This window comes from Salvelinus fontinalis, unplaced genomic scaffold (assembly GCF_029448725.1).
Source record: "Salvelinus fontinalis isolate EN_2023a unplaced genomic scaffold, ASM2944872v1 scaffold_0001, whole genome shotgun sequence".
In the NCBI taxonomy this organism is placed as follows: domain Eukaryota; kingdom Metazoa; phylum Chordata; class Actinopteri; order Salmoniformes; family Salmonidae; genus Salvelinus; species Salvelinus fontinalis.
Window position 1 is genome coordinate 2,632,415 of NW_026600210.1, and position 19,905 is coordinate 2,652,319.

A 19,905-nucleotide genomic window follows, 5' to 3' on the forward strand; every position below is an offset into this window, starting at 1 on the left:
AGGGTTTGGTGAGGGTTATAACACATGACCACCTCCCTTATAAAGGGTTTGGTGAGGATTATAACACATGACCACCTACCTTATAAAGGGTTTGGTGAGGATTATAACACATGACCACCTACCTTATAAAGGGTTTGGTGAGGGTTATAACACATGACCACCTACCTTATAAAGGGTTTGGTGAGGGTTATAACACATGACCACCTACCTTATAAAGGGTTTGGTGAGGGTTATAACACATGACCACCTACCTTATAAAGGGTTTGGTGAGGGTTTATGAAGTTATAACACATGACCACCTACCTTATAAAGGGTTTGGTGAGGGTTATAACACATGACCACCTACCTTATAAAGGGTTTGGTGAGGGTTATAACACATGACCACCTCCCTTATAAAGGGTTTGGTGAGGGTTATAACACATGACCACCTACCTTATAAAGGGTTTGGTGAGGGTTATAACACATGACCACCTACCTTATAAAGGGTTTGGTGAGGGTTATAACACATGACCACCTACCTTATAAAGGGTTTGGTGAGGGCCAGGAGGGTGCGGATAAACCAGGAGGGGTGGACGATAATCAACGACTTCAAATTCTTCCTTAACCTGAAAGAGGAGAAAGGGCATGTCCTTAGTGAACATCCCATTAGGGCAATGGGCATCGCCGGTAGCTAGGGCAATGGGCATCGCCGGTAGCTAGGGCAATGGGCATCGCCGGTAGCTAGGGCAATGGGCATCACCGGTTGCTAGGGCAATGGGCATCACCGGCTGCTAGGGCAATGGGCATCACCAGCAGCTTAGGCAATGGGCATCACCAGCAGCTTAGGCAATGGGCATCACCAGCAGCTTAGGCAATGGGCATCACCAGCAGCTTAGGCAATGGGCATCACCAGCAGCTTAGGCAATGGGCATCCCCAGCAGCTTAGGCAATGGGCATCCCCAGCTGCTTAGGCAATGGGCATCCCCAGCTGCTTAGGCAATGGGCATCACCAGCTGCTTAGGCAATGGGCATCACCAGCTGCTTAGGCAATGGGCATCACCAGCTGCTTAGGCAATGGGCATCACCAGCTGCTTAGGCAATGGGCATCACCAGCTGCTTAGGCAATGGGCATCACCAGCTGCTTAGGCAATGGGCATCACCAGCTGCTTGGGCAATGGGCATCACCAGCTGCTTGGGCAATGGGCATCACCAGCTGCTTAGGCAATGGGCATCACCAGCTGCTTAGGCAATGGGCATCACCAGCAGCTTAGGCAATGGGCATCACCAGCAGCTTAGGTCTGAATGCCAAATCTCTGAAAGGTGTAAGTAATATATATATTTTTTTATTTTTTATATGACCTTTATTTAACCAGGTAGGCCAGTTGAGAACAAGTTCTCATTTACAACTGTGACCTGGTCAAGAATAAAGCAAAGCAGTGCGACAAAAACAACACAGAGTTTCACATAAACAAACGTACAGTCAATAACACAATAGAAAAATCTATGTACAGTGTGTGCAAATGTAGAAGAGTAGGGAGGTAAGGCAATAAATAGGCCATAGTGGGGAAATAATAAAAATGTATCATGAACACTGGAGTGATAGATGTGCAGATGATGTGCAAGTAGAGATACTGGGGTGCAAAATAGCAAGAAGCTAAATAACAATATGGGGATGAGGTAGTAGGGTGTGCTATTTACAGATTGGCTGTTTACAGGTACAGTGATCGGTAAGCTGCTCTGACAGCTGATGCTTAAAGTTAGAGAGGGAGATAAGTCTCCAGCTTCAGTGATTTTTGCAATTCGTTCCAGTCATTGGCAGCAGAGAACTGGAAGGAAAGGTGGCAAAAGGAGGAGTTGGCTTTGGGGGTGACCAGTGAAATATATCTGCTGGAGCGCGTGCTACGGTTGGGTGTTGCTATGGTGACCAGTGAGCTGAGATAAGGCGGGGCTTTACCTAGCAAAGACTTATAGATGACCTGGAGCAAGTGGGTTAGTCGACGAATATGTAGCGAGGGCCAGCCAACGAGAGCATACAGGTCGCAGTGGTGGATAGTATATGGGGCTTTGGTGACAAAACGGATGGCACTGTGATAGACCGCATCCAGTTTGCTGAGTAGAGTGTTGGAAGCTATTTTGTAAATGACATCGCAGAAGTCAAGGATTGGTAGGATAGTCCGTTTTACGAGGGTATGTTTGGCAGCATGAGTGAAGGATGCTTTGTTGCGAAATAGGAAGCTGATTCTAGATTTAATTTTGGATTGGACATGCTTAATCTTGTCAATAGGGGGGCGCTGTTTTCACTTTGGAAACAATCGTGCCCAAATGAAACGGCCTCGTACTCTTTTCTAGATCATACAATATGCATATTATTATTACTATTGGATAGAAAACACTCAGAAGTTTCTAAAACTGTTTGAATTATGTCTGTGAGTAAAACAGAACTCATTTTGCAGCAAACTTCCATGTAGGAAGTGAAAAATCTGAAAACGAGGCTCTGTTTCAGGGCCTGCCTATTCAATTGCCTTATATTTTTCGATATGCATGCACTTCATACGCCTTCCACTAGATGTCAACAGGCAGTGGAATGTGGAATGGGGTGTCTAGCTTGATCTGAGGTCGAACAAGAGCTTTTGGAGTGGCAGGTCAGGAATTTCCTTTGTCTACCAAGGTGCGAAGTACCTCGATATTGTCTTCTGATAAGCGTTCGGTTTACACGGCGAATATCTCCGGCTCTGATTTTATTTGATACATGTGATAATAACATCGTAAAGTAGGTTTTTTCAACCGAGTTTTATCAGTTTATTCAACGTTTATTGGGACTTTGAGTTTTCCGTTCTTTGCGTCGAGAGAAGATGGGAAAGTTATCAAGCTTGGCTAGCATTGTGGCGCGAATTCGACAGAAGAAAAGGACATTCTAAAACCAAACAACGATTTATTCTGGACCAAGGACTCCTTGTACAACATTCTGATGGAAGCTCAGCAAAAGTAAGAACAATTTATGATGTTATTTCGTATTTCTGTGGAAAACGTTGATTCCTAATCTCCGCCGTTTTGGTGAGCGCTGTCTCGCAATAACGCAAGCTGTATGTTATGGTAAAGTTATTTTAAAAAATCGAACACGGCGGTTGCATTAAGAACCAGTGTATCTTTCATTTGCTGTACAACATGTATTTTTTAGTCAAGTTTATGATGAGTTCTTTGGTCAGATTAGGTGAGTGTCCAAAATAGCTCCGGACATTCTGGGGAAATGTTGCTACATATTCACAATGTATAACCACGGTTTGCAGCTCTAAATAAGCACATTTTCGAACAAAACATAAGTGTATTGTATAACCTGATGTTATAAGACTGTCATCTGATGAAGTTGTTCAAGGTTAGTGATTAATTTTATATCTTTTGCTGGTTTTTGCGAAAGCTACCTCTGCGGTGAATAAATGCGGTTGTGTGTTTGGCTATTGTGGTAAGCTAATATAATTCTATATTGTGTTTTCGCTGTAAAACACTTTTTAAAAAATCGGAAATATTGGCTGGATTCACAAGATGTTTATCTTTCATTTGCTGTACACCATGTATTTTTCATAAATGTTTTATGATGAGTATTTAGGTATTTCACGTTGCTCTCTGTAATTATTCTGGCTGCTTTGGTGATATTTTTGATGGTGGCTGCAATGTAAAACTATGATTTATACCTCATATGCACATTTTTGAACAAAACATACATTTATTGTATAACATGTTATAAGACTGTCATCTGATGAAGTTGTTTCTTGGTTAGTGACTAATTCTATCTATTTTGTCGGTTTTGTGAAAGCTACCTATGCGGTAGAAACATGGTGAAAATATGCGGTTGTGTGTTTGGCTATTGTGCTTAGCTAATAGAAATACATAGTGTTTTCGCTGTAAAACATTTTAAAAATCGTAAATGATGACTGGATTCACAAGCTGTTTATCTTTCATTTGCTGTATTGGACTTGTGATTTCATGAAAATTATATTATATGATATCCCTGTCCCGTTAGGCTAGGCTATGCTAGTCAGCTTTTTTGATGAGGAGGATCCCAGATCCGGGAGAGAGAAGTGGTAGATTAATGTGAGTCTGGAAGGAGAGTTTACAGTCTAACCAGACACCTAGGTATTTGTAGTTGTGCACACCTTTTCTCAATAGGGGGGCGCCATTTCGACTTTGTAAAAAATCGTTCCCAAATTAAACTGCCTCGTACTCAATTCTTGCTCGTACAATATGCATATTATTATTACTATTGGATAGAAAACACTCTCTAGTTTCTAAAACCGTTTGAATTATATCTGTGAGTAAAACAGAACTCATTTTGCAGCCAACTTCCTGTCAGGAAGTGAGAAATCTGAAATCGGGGGCTCTGTTCCAGGGTCAGTTTATTAATTTGCCTGTAATCTATGGGTCTACATGCACTGCATACGCCTTCCCCTAGATGTCAGTAAGCAGTGAGAATTGGAATGGGGTGTCTAGGTAGATCTGAGGCCGAACAAGAGCTCTTGGAACCGGGGGTGCAATCTTTTCAACGTTCGTCATGACGCGAGACAGACCTCAGGATTGCGTTCTGAAAAGCTGTTGTTATAGGCGTTAGATATATCCGGCTCTGATTTTATTCGATATACGTGTTAAAAACATCATAATGTAGTTATTTTAAACCGAGTTATATCAGTTTATATCAGTATATTGCGATTTTCGGGATTTTCTTTGTGCTGCGTTCTGGGGATTTGGACACGTCTGCACCACATGGCTAACGTTTGCTGCTAATTCCACAGTTGAAGACGACATTCTACAACCGAGCAATGATTATTCTGGACAAATGACAACTTGTACAAGATTCTGATGGAAGCTCATCAAATAGTAAGAACTATTTATGATGTTAATTCGTAATTTCTGTCGAAAAAGTTAAACTATTATTCCGCCATTAATTTTGGCGCGGTCTCGATTTAACGTACGCTGTATGTCGTAGTAACGTTAATTTAAAAAAACACAGTGGTTGCATTAAGAACTAATGTATCTTTCATTTGCTGTCCAACCTGTATTTTTTAGTCAAGTTTAGGATTAGTTACTGATTAGATTAGGTGCCTCTCCCAAGATTTCTCCCGACATTTTGTTTGCAGTTTGGCTACTATTCACAATGTATAACCACGATTTGTGCCGCTAAATATGCACATTTTCGAACAAACCATATATGTATTGTGTAATATGATGTTATAGGACTGTCATCTGAAGAAGTTTGAGAAGGTTAGTGAAAAAATTTATATCTTTTGCTGGTTTATTCGCTATCGCTAACGTTATGTTGAATGAATGGGGCTGTGTGGTAGGCTATTGTAGTAAGCTAATATAATGCTATATTGTGTTTTCGCTGTAAAACACTTAAAAAATCTGAAATATTGGCTGGATTCACAAGATGTTTGTCTGTAATTTGCTGTACACCGTGTATTTTTCATAAATGTTTTATGATGAGTATTTAGGTATTTCATGTTGGTTTCTGTAGTTATTCTAGCTGCTTTGGTGAGAGTTGTGATGGTGGCTGCAATGTAAAACTATGATTTATACCTGAAATATGCACATTTTTCTAACAAAACATATGCTATACAATAAATATGTTATAGGACTGTCATCTGATGAAGTTGTTTCTTGGTTAGTGACTATTTATATCTTTATTTGGTCGAATTTGTGATAGCTACCTATGCAGTAAAAAAATGGTGGGGAAAAAAAGTTGTCTTTTGCTATCGTGGTTAGCTAATAGAAATACATAGTGTTTTCGTTGTAAAACATTTTAAAAATCAGAAATGACGGCTGGATTCACAAGATGTGTATCTTTCATCTGGTGTCTTGGACTTGTGATTTCATGATATTTAGATGCTAGTATTTACTTGTGGCGCTATGCTAGGCTATGCTAGTCAGCTTTTTTACTGATGAGGGTGCTCCCGGATCCGGGATGAGTACCAAGTAGAATTAATGTGAGTCTGGAAGGAGAGTTTACAGTCTAACCAGACACCTAGGTATTTGTAGTTGTGCACATATTCTAAGTCAGAACCGTCCAGAGTAGTGATGCTAGTGGGGCGGGTGGGTAAGGGCAGCAATCGGTTGAAGAACATGCATTTAGTTTTACTATCAGTTGGAGGCCACGGAAGGAGTAGTGTATGGCATTGAAGATCGTTTGGAGTGTCCAAAGAAGGGCCAGATTATACCGGATGGTGTCGTCTGCGTAGAGGTGGATCAGAGAATCCCCAGCAGCAAGAGCGACATCATTGATATATACAGAGAAAAGAGTCGGCCCGAGAATTGAACCCTGTGGCACCCCCATAGAGACTGCCAGAAGTCCGGACAACAGGCCCTCCGATTTGACACACTGAACTCTATCTGAGAAGTAATTGGTGAACCAGGCGAGGCAATCATTTGAGAAACCAAGGATATTGAGTCTGCATATAAGAATGCGGTGATTGACAGAGTCAAAAGCCTTGGCCAGATCGATGAAGACGGCTGCACAGTACTGTCTTTTATCGATGGCGGTTATGATATCGTTTAGGACCTTGAGCGTAGCGGAAACCAGATTGCATAGTGGAAAAGAGGGTAAAACAGTAACTGGTCTACTGGGTAACAGGTCTACTGGGTAACAGGTCTACTGGGTAACAGGGTAACTGGTCTACTGGGTAACTGGTCTACTGGGTAACTGGTCTACTGGGTAACTGGTCTACTGGGTAACTGGTCTACTGGGTAACAGGTCTACTGGGTAACTGGTCTACTGGGTAACAGGTCTACTGGGTAACAGGTCTACTGGGTAACAGGTCTACTGGGTAACTGGTCTACTGGGTAACTGGTCTACTGGGTAACTGGTCTACTGGGTAACTGGGTAACAGGTCTACTGGGTAACTGGGTAACAGGTCTACTGGGTAACATAGTAACTGGTCTACTGGGTAACTGGTCTACTGGGTAACTGGTCTACTGGGTAACTGGTCTACTGGGTAACTGGTCTACTGGGTAACTGGTCTACTGGGTAACTGGTCTACTGGGTAACAGGTCTACTGGGTAACAGGTCCACTGGGTAACAGGTCCACTGGGTCATTGATCTACTGGGTAACAGGTCTACTGGGTAACAGGTCTACTGGGTAACAGGTCTACTGGGTAACAGGTCTACTGGGTAACAGGTCTACTGGGTAACAGGTCTACTGGGTAACTGGTCTACTGGGTAACTGGTCTACTGGGTAACAGGTCTACTGGGTAACAGGTCTACTGGGTAACAGGTCTACTGGGTAACAGGTCTACTGGGTTACTGGTCTACTGGGTTACTGGTCTACTGGGTAACTGGTCTACTGGGTAACAGGTCTACTGGGTAACTGGTCTACTGGGTAACTGGGTAACAGGTCTACTGGGTAACATAGTAACTGGTCTACTGGGTAACTGGTCTACTGGGTAACTGGTCTACTGGGTAACTGGTCTACTGGGTAACTGGTCTACTGGGTAACAGGTCTACTGGGTAACAGGTCTACTGGGTAACAGGTCTACTGGGTAACAGGTCCACTGGGTAACTGGTCCACTGGGTAACAGGTCTACTGGGTAACAGGTCTACTGGGTAACAGGTCTACTGGGTAACAGGTCTACTGGGTAACTGGTCTACTGGGTAACTGGTCTACTGGGTAACAGGTCTACTGGGTAACAGGTCTACTGGGTAACAGGTCTACTGGGTAACAGGTCTACTGGGTAACAGGTCTACTGGGTAACAGGTCTACTGGGTAACAGGTCTACTGGGTAACAGGTCTACTGGGTAACAGGTCTACTGGGTTACTGGTCTACTGGGTAACTGGTCTACTGGGTAACAGGTCTACTGGGTAACTGGTCTACTGGGTAACAGGTCTACTGGGTAACAGGTCTACTGGGTAACAGGGTAACAGGTCTACTGGGTAACAGGTCTACTGGGTAACAGGTCTACTGGGTAACAGGTCTACTGGGTAACTGGTCTACTGAGTAACTGGTCTACTGGGTAACTGGTCTACTGGGTAACTGGTCTACTGGGTAACAGGTCTACTGGGTAACAGGTCTACTGGGTAACTGGTCTACTGGGTAACTGGTCTACTGGGTAACTGGTCTACTGGGTAACTGGTCTACTGGGTAACTGGTCTACTGGGTAACTGGTCTACTGGGTAACAGGGTAACTGGTCTACTGGGTAACAGGGTAACTGGTCTACTGGGTAACAGGGTAACTGGTCTACTGGGTAACAGGGTAACAGGTCTACTGGGTAACAGGTCTACTGGGCAACAGGTCTACTGGGCAACAGGTCTACTGGGTAACAGGTCTACTGGGTAACAGGTCTACTGGGTAACAGGTCTACTGGGTAACAGGTCTACTGGGTAACTGGTCTACTGGGTAACAGGTCTACTGGGTAACAGGTCTACTGGGTAACTGGTCTACTGGGTAACAGGTCTACTGGGTAACAGGTCTACTGGGTAACAGGTCTACTGGGTAACTGGTCTACTGGGTAACTGGTCTACTGGGTAACTGGTCTACTGGGTAACAGGTTACCTGGACTACTCGGTAACAAAGTAACTGGTCTACTGGGTAACAGGTCTACTGGGTAACAGGGTACCTGGTCTACTGGGTAACAGGTCTACTGGGTACCATGGTAACAAAATAACTGGGCTACTGGGTAACAGGTCTACTGGGTACCAGAGTAACTGGGCTACTGGGTAACAGGTCTACTGGGTACCATGGTAACAAAATAACTGGGCTACTGGGTAACAGGTCTACTGGGTACCAGAGTAACTGGGCTACTGTGTCTCACCTGCGGTCGATCTGCTGGTAGCATTTCCTGAGCCAGCCCACACTGGGCATCTTCTTCCTGGACGTGGCACCGTTCAGATACACTATCATATAGTTCTCTGCTACCAAGAGCTCCAAAGTGCCGATCACATACCTGATAACAGAGAGGGGTGAGGGTTAGGTTACAGAGAGATAATTGTCCACATCGGTTCAGCTGTAGGAGATGTGAGTGTTAAATGTGTCAGGTCATTGACTGAATATAGGCCTACAGCCCTAGGGATCCACTGCATAATAACTATTCTATATAATAGGAGAAGCCTCGTACCTGGGATCCACTGCATAATAATATTACACTCTTCTACTACTGCTATACAGATACAGGCTACTACTACTACAGATACAGGCTACTACTAATACAGATACAGGCTACTACTACTACTACTAATACAGATACAGGCTACTACTAATACAGATACAGGCTACTACTACTACTACTACAGATACAGGCTACTACTACTACTACAGATACAGGCTACTACTAACACAGATACAGGCTACTACTACTATACAGATACAGGCTACTACTAATACAGATACAGGCTACTACTAATACAGATATAGGCTACTGCTATACAGATACAGACTACTACTACTACAGATACAGGCTACTACTAATACAGATACAGGCTACTACTAATACAGATACAGGCTACTACTACTACTACTACTACAGATACAGGCTACTACTACTATACAGATACAGGCTACTACTAATACAGATACAGGCTACTACTAATACAGATATAGGCTACTGCTATACAGATACAGGCTACTACTACTACAGATACAGGCTACTACTACTACAGATACAGGCTACTACTACTACAGATACAGGCTACAACTAATACAGATACAGGCTACTACTAATACAGATACAGGCTACTACTAATACAGATACAGGCTACTACTAATACAGATACAGGCTACTACTACTACTACAGATACAGGCTACTACTACTACAGATACAGGCTACTACTACTACAGATACAGGCTACTACTAATACAGATACAGGCTACTACTAATACAGATACAGGCTACTACTAATACAGACTACTACTACTACTACTGCTATACAGATACAGGCTACTACTACTATACAGATACAGGCTACTACTACTACTATACAGATACAGGCTACTACTACTACTATACAGATACAGGCTACTACTACTATACAGATACAGGCTACTACTACTACTATACAGATACAGGCTACTACTACTACTATACAGATACAGGCTACTACTACTACTACTATACAGATACAGGCTACTACTACTAATACTATACAGATACAGGCTACTACTACTATACAGATACAGGCTACTACTACTACTAAACAGATACAGGCTACTACTACTACTATACAGATACAGGCTACTACTACTACTACTACTATACAGATACAGGCTACTACTACTACTACTACTACTATACAGATACAGGCTACTACTACTACTACTACTATACAGATACAGGCTACTACTACTACTACTACACAGATACAGGCTACTACTACTACTACTACTATACAGACTACTACTACTACTACACAGATACTGGCTACTACTACTGCTATACAGATACAGGCTACTACTACTACTACACAGATACAGGCTACTACTATACAGATACAGGCTACTACTACACAGATACAGGCTACTACTACTACTACTACTATACAGATACAGGCTACTACTACTACTACTACTATACAGACACAGGCTACTACTACTACTACTATACAGACACAGGCTACTACTACTACTACTACTATACAGATACAGGCTACTACTACTACACAGATACAGGCTACTACTACTACACAGATACAGGCTACTAATAATACACAGATACAGGCTACTACTACTACTACTACTACACAGATACAGGCTACTACTACTACACAGATACAGGCTACTACTACTACTACTACTACTATACAGATACAGGCTACTACTACTATACAGATACAGGCTACTACTACTACTACTACTGCTATACAGATACAGGCTACTACTACTACTACTACTATACAGATACAGGCTACTACTACTACTACTACTACTACTACTATACAGATACAGGCTACTACTACTATACAGATACAGGCTACTACTACTATACAGATACAGGCTAATACTACTACTATACAGATACAGGCTACTACTACTACTATACAGATACAGGCTACTACTACTACTATACAGATACAGGCTACTACTATACAGATACAGGCTACTACTACTACTACTAATACAGATACAGGCTACTACTACTACTATACAGATACAGGCTACTACTACTACTATACAGATACAGGCTACTACTATACAGATACAGGCTACTACTACTACTACTACTAATACAGATACAGGCTACTACTAATACAGATACAGGCTACTACTAATACAGATACAGGCTACTACTACTACTATACAGATACAGGCTACTACTACTACAGATACAGGCTACTACTAATACAGATACAGGCTACTACTACTACTATACAGATACAGGCTACTACTACTACAGATACAGACTACTACTATACAGATACAGGCTACTACTAATACAGATACAGGCTACTACTAATACAGATACAGGCTACTACTAATACAGATACAGGCTACTACTAATACAGATACAGGCTACTACTACTACTATACAGATACAGGCTACTACTACTACTATACAGATACAGGCTACTACTACTACTACTACTACAGATACAGGCTACTACTACTACTACTACAGATACAGGCTACTACTACTACTACTACTACTGCTATACAGATACAGGCTACTACTACTACTACTACTACTATACAGATACAGGCTACTACTATACAGATACAGGCTACTACTATACAGATACAGTCTACTACTTATACAGATACAGGCTACTACTAATACAGATACAGGCTACTACTAATACAGATACAGGCTACTACTAATACAGATACAGGCTACTACTAATACAGATACAGGCTACTACTACTACTATACAGATACAGGCTACTACTACTACAGATACAGGCTACTACTACTACTATACAGATACAGGCTACTACTAATACAGATACAGGCTACTACTATACAGATACAGGCTACTACTAATACAGATACAGGCTACTACTAATACAGATACAGGCTACTACTACTACTATACAGATACAGGCTACTAATACTACTACTACAGATACAGGCTACTACTACTACTACAGATACAGGCTACTACTACTACTACTACTACTGCTATACAGATACAGGCTACTACTACTACTACTACTACTATACAGATACAGGCTACTACTATACAGATACAGGCTACTACTACTACTACTATACAGATACAGGCTACTACTAATACAGATACAGGCTACCACTAATACAGATACAGGCTATTTCTACTACTATACAGATACAGGCTACAACTACTACTACAGATACAGGCTACTACTACTACTACAGATACAGGCTACTACTACTACAGATACAGGCTACTACTACTGCTATACAGATACAGGCTACTACTACTACTACTACTACTACTTCTACTATACAGATACAGGCTACTACTATACAGTTACAGGCTACTACTAATACAGATACAGGCTACTACTACTACTACAGATACAGGCTACTACTACTACTACAGATACAGGCTACTACGAATACAGATACAGGCTACTACTACTACAGATACAGGCTACTACTAATACAGATACAGGCTACTACTACAGATACAGGCTACTACTACTAATACAGATACAGGCTACTACTACTACTACAGATACAGGCTACTAATACTACAGATACAGGCTCCTACTACTATACAGATACAGGCTCCTACTACTATACAGATACAGGCTACTACTAATACAGATACAGGCTACTACTAATACAGATACAGGCTACTACTACTACTATACAGATACAGGCTACTACTACTACAGATACAGGCTACTACTACTACTATACAGATACAGGCTACTACTAATACAGATACAGGCTACTACTATACAGATACAGGCTACTACTAATACAGATACAGGCTACTACTAATACAGATACAGGCTACTACTAATACAGATACAGGCTACTACTACTACTACTACTACTACTATACAGATACAGGCTACTACTACTATACAGATACAGGCTACTACTACTACTACTACTATACAGATACAGGCTACTACTACTATACAGATACAGGCTACTACTACTACTACTACTACTACTACTACTACTACTATACAGGCTACTACTACTACTACACAGATACAGGCTACTACTACTACTACACAAATACAGGCTACTACTACTACTACACAGATACAGGCTACTACTACTACACAGATACAGGCTACTACTACTACTACTATACAGATACAGGCTACTACTACTACTACAGATACAGGCTACTAATACTACAGATACAGGCTCCTACTACTATACAGATACAGGCTACTAAGACTACAGATACAGGCTACTACTAATACAGATACAGGCTACTACTAATACAGATACAGGCTACTACTAATACAGATACAGGCTACTACTAATACAGATACAGGCTACTACTACTAATACAGATACAGGCTACTACTACTAATACAGATACAGGCTACTACTACTACTACAGATACAGGCTACTACTACTACTACAGATACAGGCTACTACTACTACTACAGATACAGGCTACTATTAATACAGATACAGGCTACTATTAATACAGATACAGGCTACTACTACTACTACAGATACAGGCTACTACTACTAATACAGATACAGGCTACTACTACTACTGCTAATACAGATACAGGCTACTACTACTACTACTATACAGATACAGGCTACTACTACTACAGATACAGGCTACTACTACTACTGCTATACAGATACAGGCTACTACTAATACAGATACAGGCTACTACTACTACTACTACTACTATACAGATACAGGCTACGACTACTACTACTACTACTACTGCTATACAGATACAGGCTACTGCTAATTCTGCTATACAGATACAGGCTACTGCTACTACCACTACTACTGCTATACAGATACAGGCTACTACTAATACAGATACAGGCTACTACTAATACAGATACAGGCTACTACTAATACAGATACAGGCTACTACTAATACAGATACAGATACAAGCTACTACTACTACTACAGATACAGGCTACTACTACTACTACTATACAGATACAGGCTACTACTACTACTACACAGATACAGGCTACTACTACTACTACACAGATACAGGCTACTACTACTACACAGATACAGGCTACTACTACTATACAGATACAGTCTACTACTACTATACAGATACAGTCTACTACTACTATACAGATACAGGCTACTACTACTATACAGATACAGGCTACTACTACTATACAGATACAGGCTACTACTACTATACAGATACAGGCTACTACTACTATACAGATACAGGCTACTACTAATACAGATACAGGCTACTACTACTACTACAGATACAGGCTACTACTACTACTACAGATACAGGCTACTACTACTACTACAGATACAGGCTACTACTACTACTACTACTACTATACAGATACAGGCTACTACTACTATACAGATACAGTCTACTACTACTACTACTACTACTATACAGATACAGGCTACTACTACTATACAGATACAGGCTACTACTACTACTACTACTACTACTACTACTACTACTACTACTACTACTTTACAGATACAGGCTACTACTACTACTACACAGATACAGGCTACTGCTACTACCACTACTACTGCTATACAGATACAGGCTACTACTAATACAGATACAGGCTACTACTAATACAGATACAGGCTACTACTAATACAGATACAGGCTACTACTAATACAGATACAGATACAAGCTACTACTACTACTACAGATACAGGCTACTACTACTACTACTATACAGATACAGGCTACTACTACTACTACACAGATACAGGCTACTACTACTACTACACAGATACAGGCTACTACTACTACACAGATACAGGCTACTACTACTATACAGATACAGGCTACTACTACTATACAGATACAGTCTACTACTACTATACAGATACAGTCTACTACTACTATACAGATACAGTCTACTACTACTATACAGATACAGGCTACTACTACTATACAGATACAGGCTACTACTACTATACAGATACAGGCTACTACTAATACAGATACAGGCTACTACTACTACTACAGATACAGGCTACTACTACTACTACAGATACAGGCTACTACTACTACTACAGATACAGGCTACTACTACTACTACTACTACTATACAGATACAGGCTACTACTACTATACAGATACAGTCTACTACTACTACTACTACTACTATACAGATACAGGCTACTACTACTACACAGATACAGGCTACTACTACTACACAGATACAGGCTACTACTACTATACAGATACAGGCTACTACTACTATACAGATACAGTCTACTACTACTATACAGATACAGTCTACTACTACTATACAGATACAGGCTACTTCTACTATACAGATACAGGCTACTTCTACTATACAGATACAGGCTACTACTACTACTACAGATACAGGCTACTACTACTACTACAGATACAGGCTACTACTACTACTACAGATACAGGCTACTACTACTACTACAGATACAGGCTACTACTACTACAGATACAGGCTACTACTACTACAGATACAGGCTACTACTACTACAGATACAGGCTACTACTACTACAGATACAGGCTACTACTACTACTACTACTACTATACAGATACAAGCTACTACTACTACTATACAGATACAGGCTACTACTACTACACAGATACAGGCTACTACTACTACACAGATACAGGCTACTACTACTACTACTACTACTATACAGATACAGGCTACTACTACTATACAGATACAGGCTACTACTACTATACAGATACAGGCTACTACTACTACAGATACAGGCTACTACTACTACTACTGCTATACAGATACAGGCTACTACTACTACTACTACTACTATACAGATACAGGCTACTACTACTATACAGATACAGGCTACTACTACTACTATACAGATAAAGGCTACTAATACTACTATACAGATACAGGCTACTACTACTACTACTGCTATACAGATACAGGCTACTACTACTACTACTACTACTATACAGATACAGGCTACTACTACTATACAGATACAGGCTACTACTACTACTATACAGATAAAGGCTACTAATACTACTATACAGATACAGGCTACTACTACTACTATACAGATACAGGCTACTACTATACAGATACAGGCTACTACTACTACTACTATACAGATACAGGCTACTACTAATACAGATACAGGCTACTACTAATACAGATACAGGCTACTGCTACTACTATACAGATACAGGCTACTACTACTACAGATACAGGCTACTACTACTACAGATACAGGCTACTACTACTACTACAGATACAGGATAATACTATACAGATACAGGCTACTACTAATACAGATACAGGCTACTACTATACAGATACAGGCTACTACTAATACAGATACAGGCTACTACTAATACAGATACAGGCTACTACTAATACAGATACAGGCTACTACTACTACTATACAGATACAGGCTACTACTACTACTACTACTACTACTATACAGACTACTACTACTACTTTACAGATACAGGCTACTACTACTACTACACAGATACAGGCTACTACTACTACTACTATACAGATACAGGCTACTACTACTACTACTATACAGATACAGGCTACTACTACTACTACTACTATACAGATACAGGCTACTACTACTATACAGATACAGGCTACAACTACTACTACTACTACTACTATACAGACTACTACTACTACTTTACAGATACAGGCTACTACTACTACTACACAGATACAGGCTACTACTACTACTACACAGATACAGGCTACTACTACTACTACTACACAGATACAGGCTACTACTACTACTACTACACAGATACAGGCTACTACTACTACTACACAGATACAGGCTACTACTACTACTACACAGATACAGGCTACTACTACTACTACACAGATACAGGCTACTACTACTACTACACAGATACAGGCTACTACTACTACTACACAGATACAGGCTACTACTACTACTACTACACAGATACAGGCTACTACTACTACTACTACACAGATACAGGCTACTACTACTACTACTACACAGATACAGGCTACTACTACTACTACTACTACACAGATACAGGCTACTACTACTACTACTACACAGATACAGGCTACTACTACTACTACTACTACTACTACTATACAGATACAGGCTACTACTACTACTACTACTACTATACAGATACTGGCTACTACTACTACTATACAGATACTGGCTACTACTACTACTACTACTACTACTACTACTACTACTACTATTACACAGATACAGGCTACTACTACTACTACTACTACTATACAGATACAAGCTACTACTACTACTATACAAATACAGGCTACTACTACTACACAGATACAGGCTACTACTACTACACAGATACAGGCTACTACTACTACTACTACTACTATACAGATACAGGCTACTACTACTATACAGATACAGGCTACTACTACTACTATACAGATAAAGGCTACTAATACTAAAATACAGATACAGGCTACTACTACTACTATACAGATACAGGCTACTACTATACAGATACAGGCTACTACTACTACTACTATACAGATACAGGCTACTACTAATACAGATACATGCTACTACTAATACAGATACAGGCTACTGCTACTACTATACAGATACAGGCTACTACTACTACAGATACAGGCTACTACTACTACAGATACAGGCTACTACTACTACTACAGATACAGGATTATACTATACAGATACAGGCTACTACTAATACAGATACAGGCTACTACTAATACAGATACAGGCTACTACTAATACAGATACAGGCTACTACTAATACAGATACAGGCTACTACTACTACTATACAGATACAGGCTACTACTACTACTACTACAGATACAGGCTACTACTACTACTACTACTACTACTGCTATACAGATACAGGCTACTACTACTACTACTACTACTATACAGATACAGGCTACTACTATACAGATACAGGCTACTACTACTACTACTATACAGATACAGGCTACTACTAATACAGATACAGGCTACTACTAATACAGATACAGGCTACTACTACTACTACTACTACTATACAGATACAGGCTACGACTACTACTACTACTACTACTGCTATACAGATACAGGCTACTGCTAATTCTGCTATACAGATACAGGCTACTGCTACTACCACTACTACTGCTATACAGATACAGGCTACTACTAATACAGATACAGGCTACTACTAATACAGATACAGGCTACTACTAATACAGATACAGGCTACTACTAATACAGATACAGATACAAGCTACTACTACTACTACAGATACAGGCTACTACTACTACTACTATACAGATACAGGCTACTACTACTACTACACAGATACAGGCTACTACTACTACTACACAGATACAGGCTACTACTACTACACAGATACAGGCTACTACTACTATACAGATACAGGCTACTACTACTATACAGATACAGTCTACTACTACTATACAGATACAGTCTACTACTACTATACAGATACAGGCTACTACTACTATACAGATACAGGCTACTACTACTATACAGATACAGGCTACTACTACTATACAGATACAGGCTACTACTAATATAGATACAGGCTACTACTACTACTACAGATACAGGCTACTACTACTACTACAGATACAGGCTACTACTACTACTACAGATACAGGCTACTACTACTACTACTACTACTATACAGATACAGGCTACTACTACTATACAGATACAGTCTACTACTACTACTACTACTACTACTATACAGATACAGGCTACTACTACTATACAGATACAGGCTACTACTACTACTACTACTACTACTACTACTACTACTACTTTACAGATACAGGCTACTACTACTACTACACAGATACAGGCTACTGCTACTACCACTACTACTGCTATACAGATACAGGCTACTACTAATACAGATACAGGCTACTACTAATACAGATACAGGCTACTACTAATACAGATACAGGCTACTACTAATACAGATACAGATACAAGCTACTACTACTACTACAGATACAGGCTACTACTACTACTACTATACAGATACAGGCTACTACTACTACTACACAGATACAGGCTACTACTACTACTACACAGATACAGGCTACTACTACTACACAGATACAGGCTACTACTACTATACAGATACAGGCTACTACTACTATACAGATACAGTCTACTACTACTATACAGATACAGTCTACTACTACTATACAGATACAGGCTACTACTACTATACAGATACAGGCTACTACTACTATACAGATACAGGCTACTACTACTATACAGATACAGGCTACTACTAATACAGATACAGGCTACTACTACTACTACAGATACAGGCTACTACTACTACTACAGATACAGGCTACTACTACTACTACAGATACAGGCTACTACTACTACTACTACTATACAGATACAGGCTACTACTACTATACAGATACAGTCTACTACTACTACTACTACTACTATACAGATACAGGCTACTACTACTACACAGATACAGGCTACTACTACTACACAGATACAGGCTACTACTACTATACAGATACAGGCTACTACTACTATACAGATACAGTCTACTACTACTATACAGATACAGTCTACTACTACTATACAGATACAGGCTACTTCTACTATACAGATACAGGCTACTTCTACTATACAGATACAGGCTACTACTACTACTACAGATACAGGCTACTACTACTACTACAGATACAGGCTACTACTACTACTACAGATACAGGCTACTACTACTACTACAGATACAGGCTACTACTACTACAGATACAGGCTACTACTACTACAGATACAGGC

The 19,905-nt window shown here is 40.3% G+C and overlaps 1 protein-coding gene across 1 annotated transcript in view; it reads right to left on the reverse strand.

Moving 5' to 3' along the window:
- The window catches only part of bnip2 (BCL2 interacting protein 2), a 95,735-nt gene that overhangs the window by 14,699 nt on the left and 61,131 nt on the right, over positions 1–19,905 (reverse strand). The window contains exons 7-8 of the mRNA XM_055910114.1: positions 8,775–8,906; positions 519–605 (exon numbers count right to left, since the gene is read on the reverse strand). Of these exons, the coding sequence (XP_055766089.1) occupies positions 519–605; positions 8,775–8,906 (219 nt within the window). The remainder of the gene's footprint in view (positions 1–518; positions 606–8,774; positions 8,907–19,905) is intronic.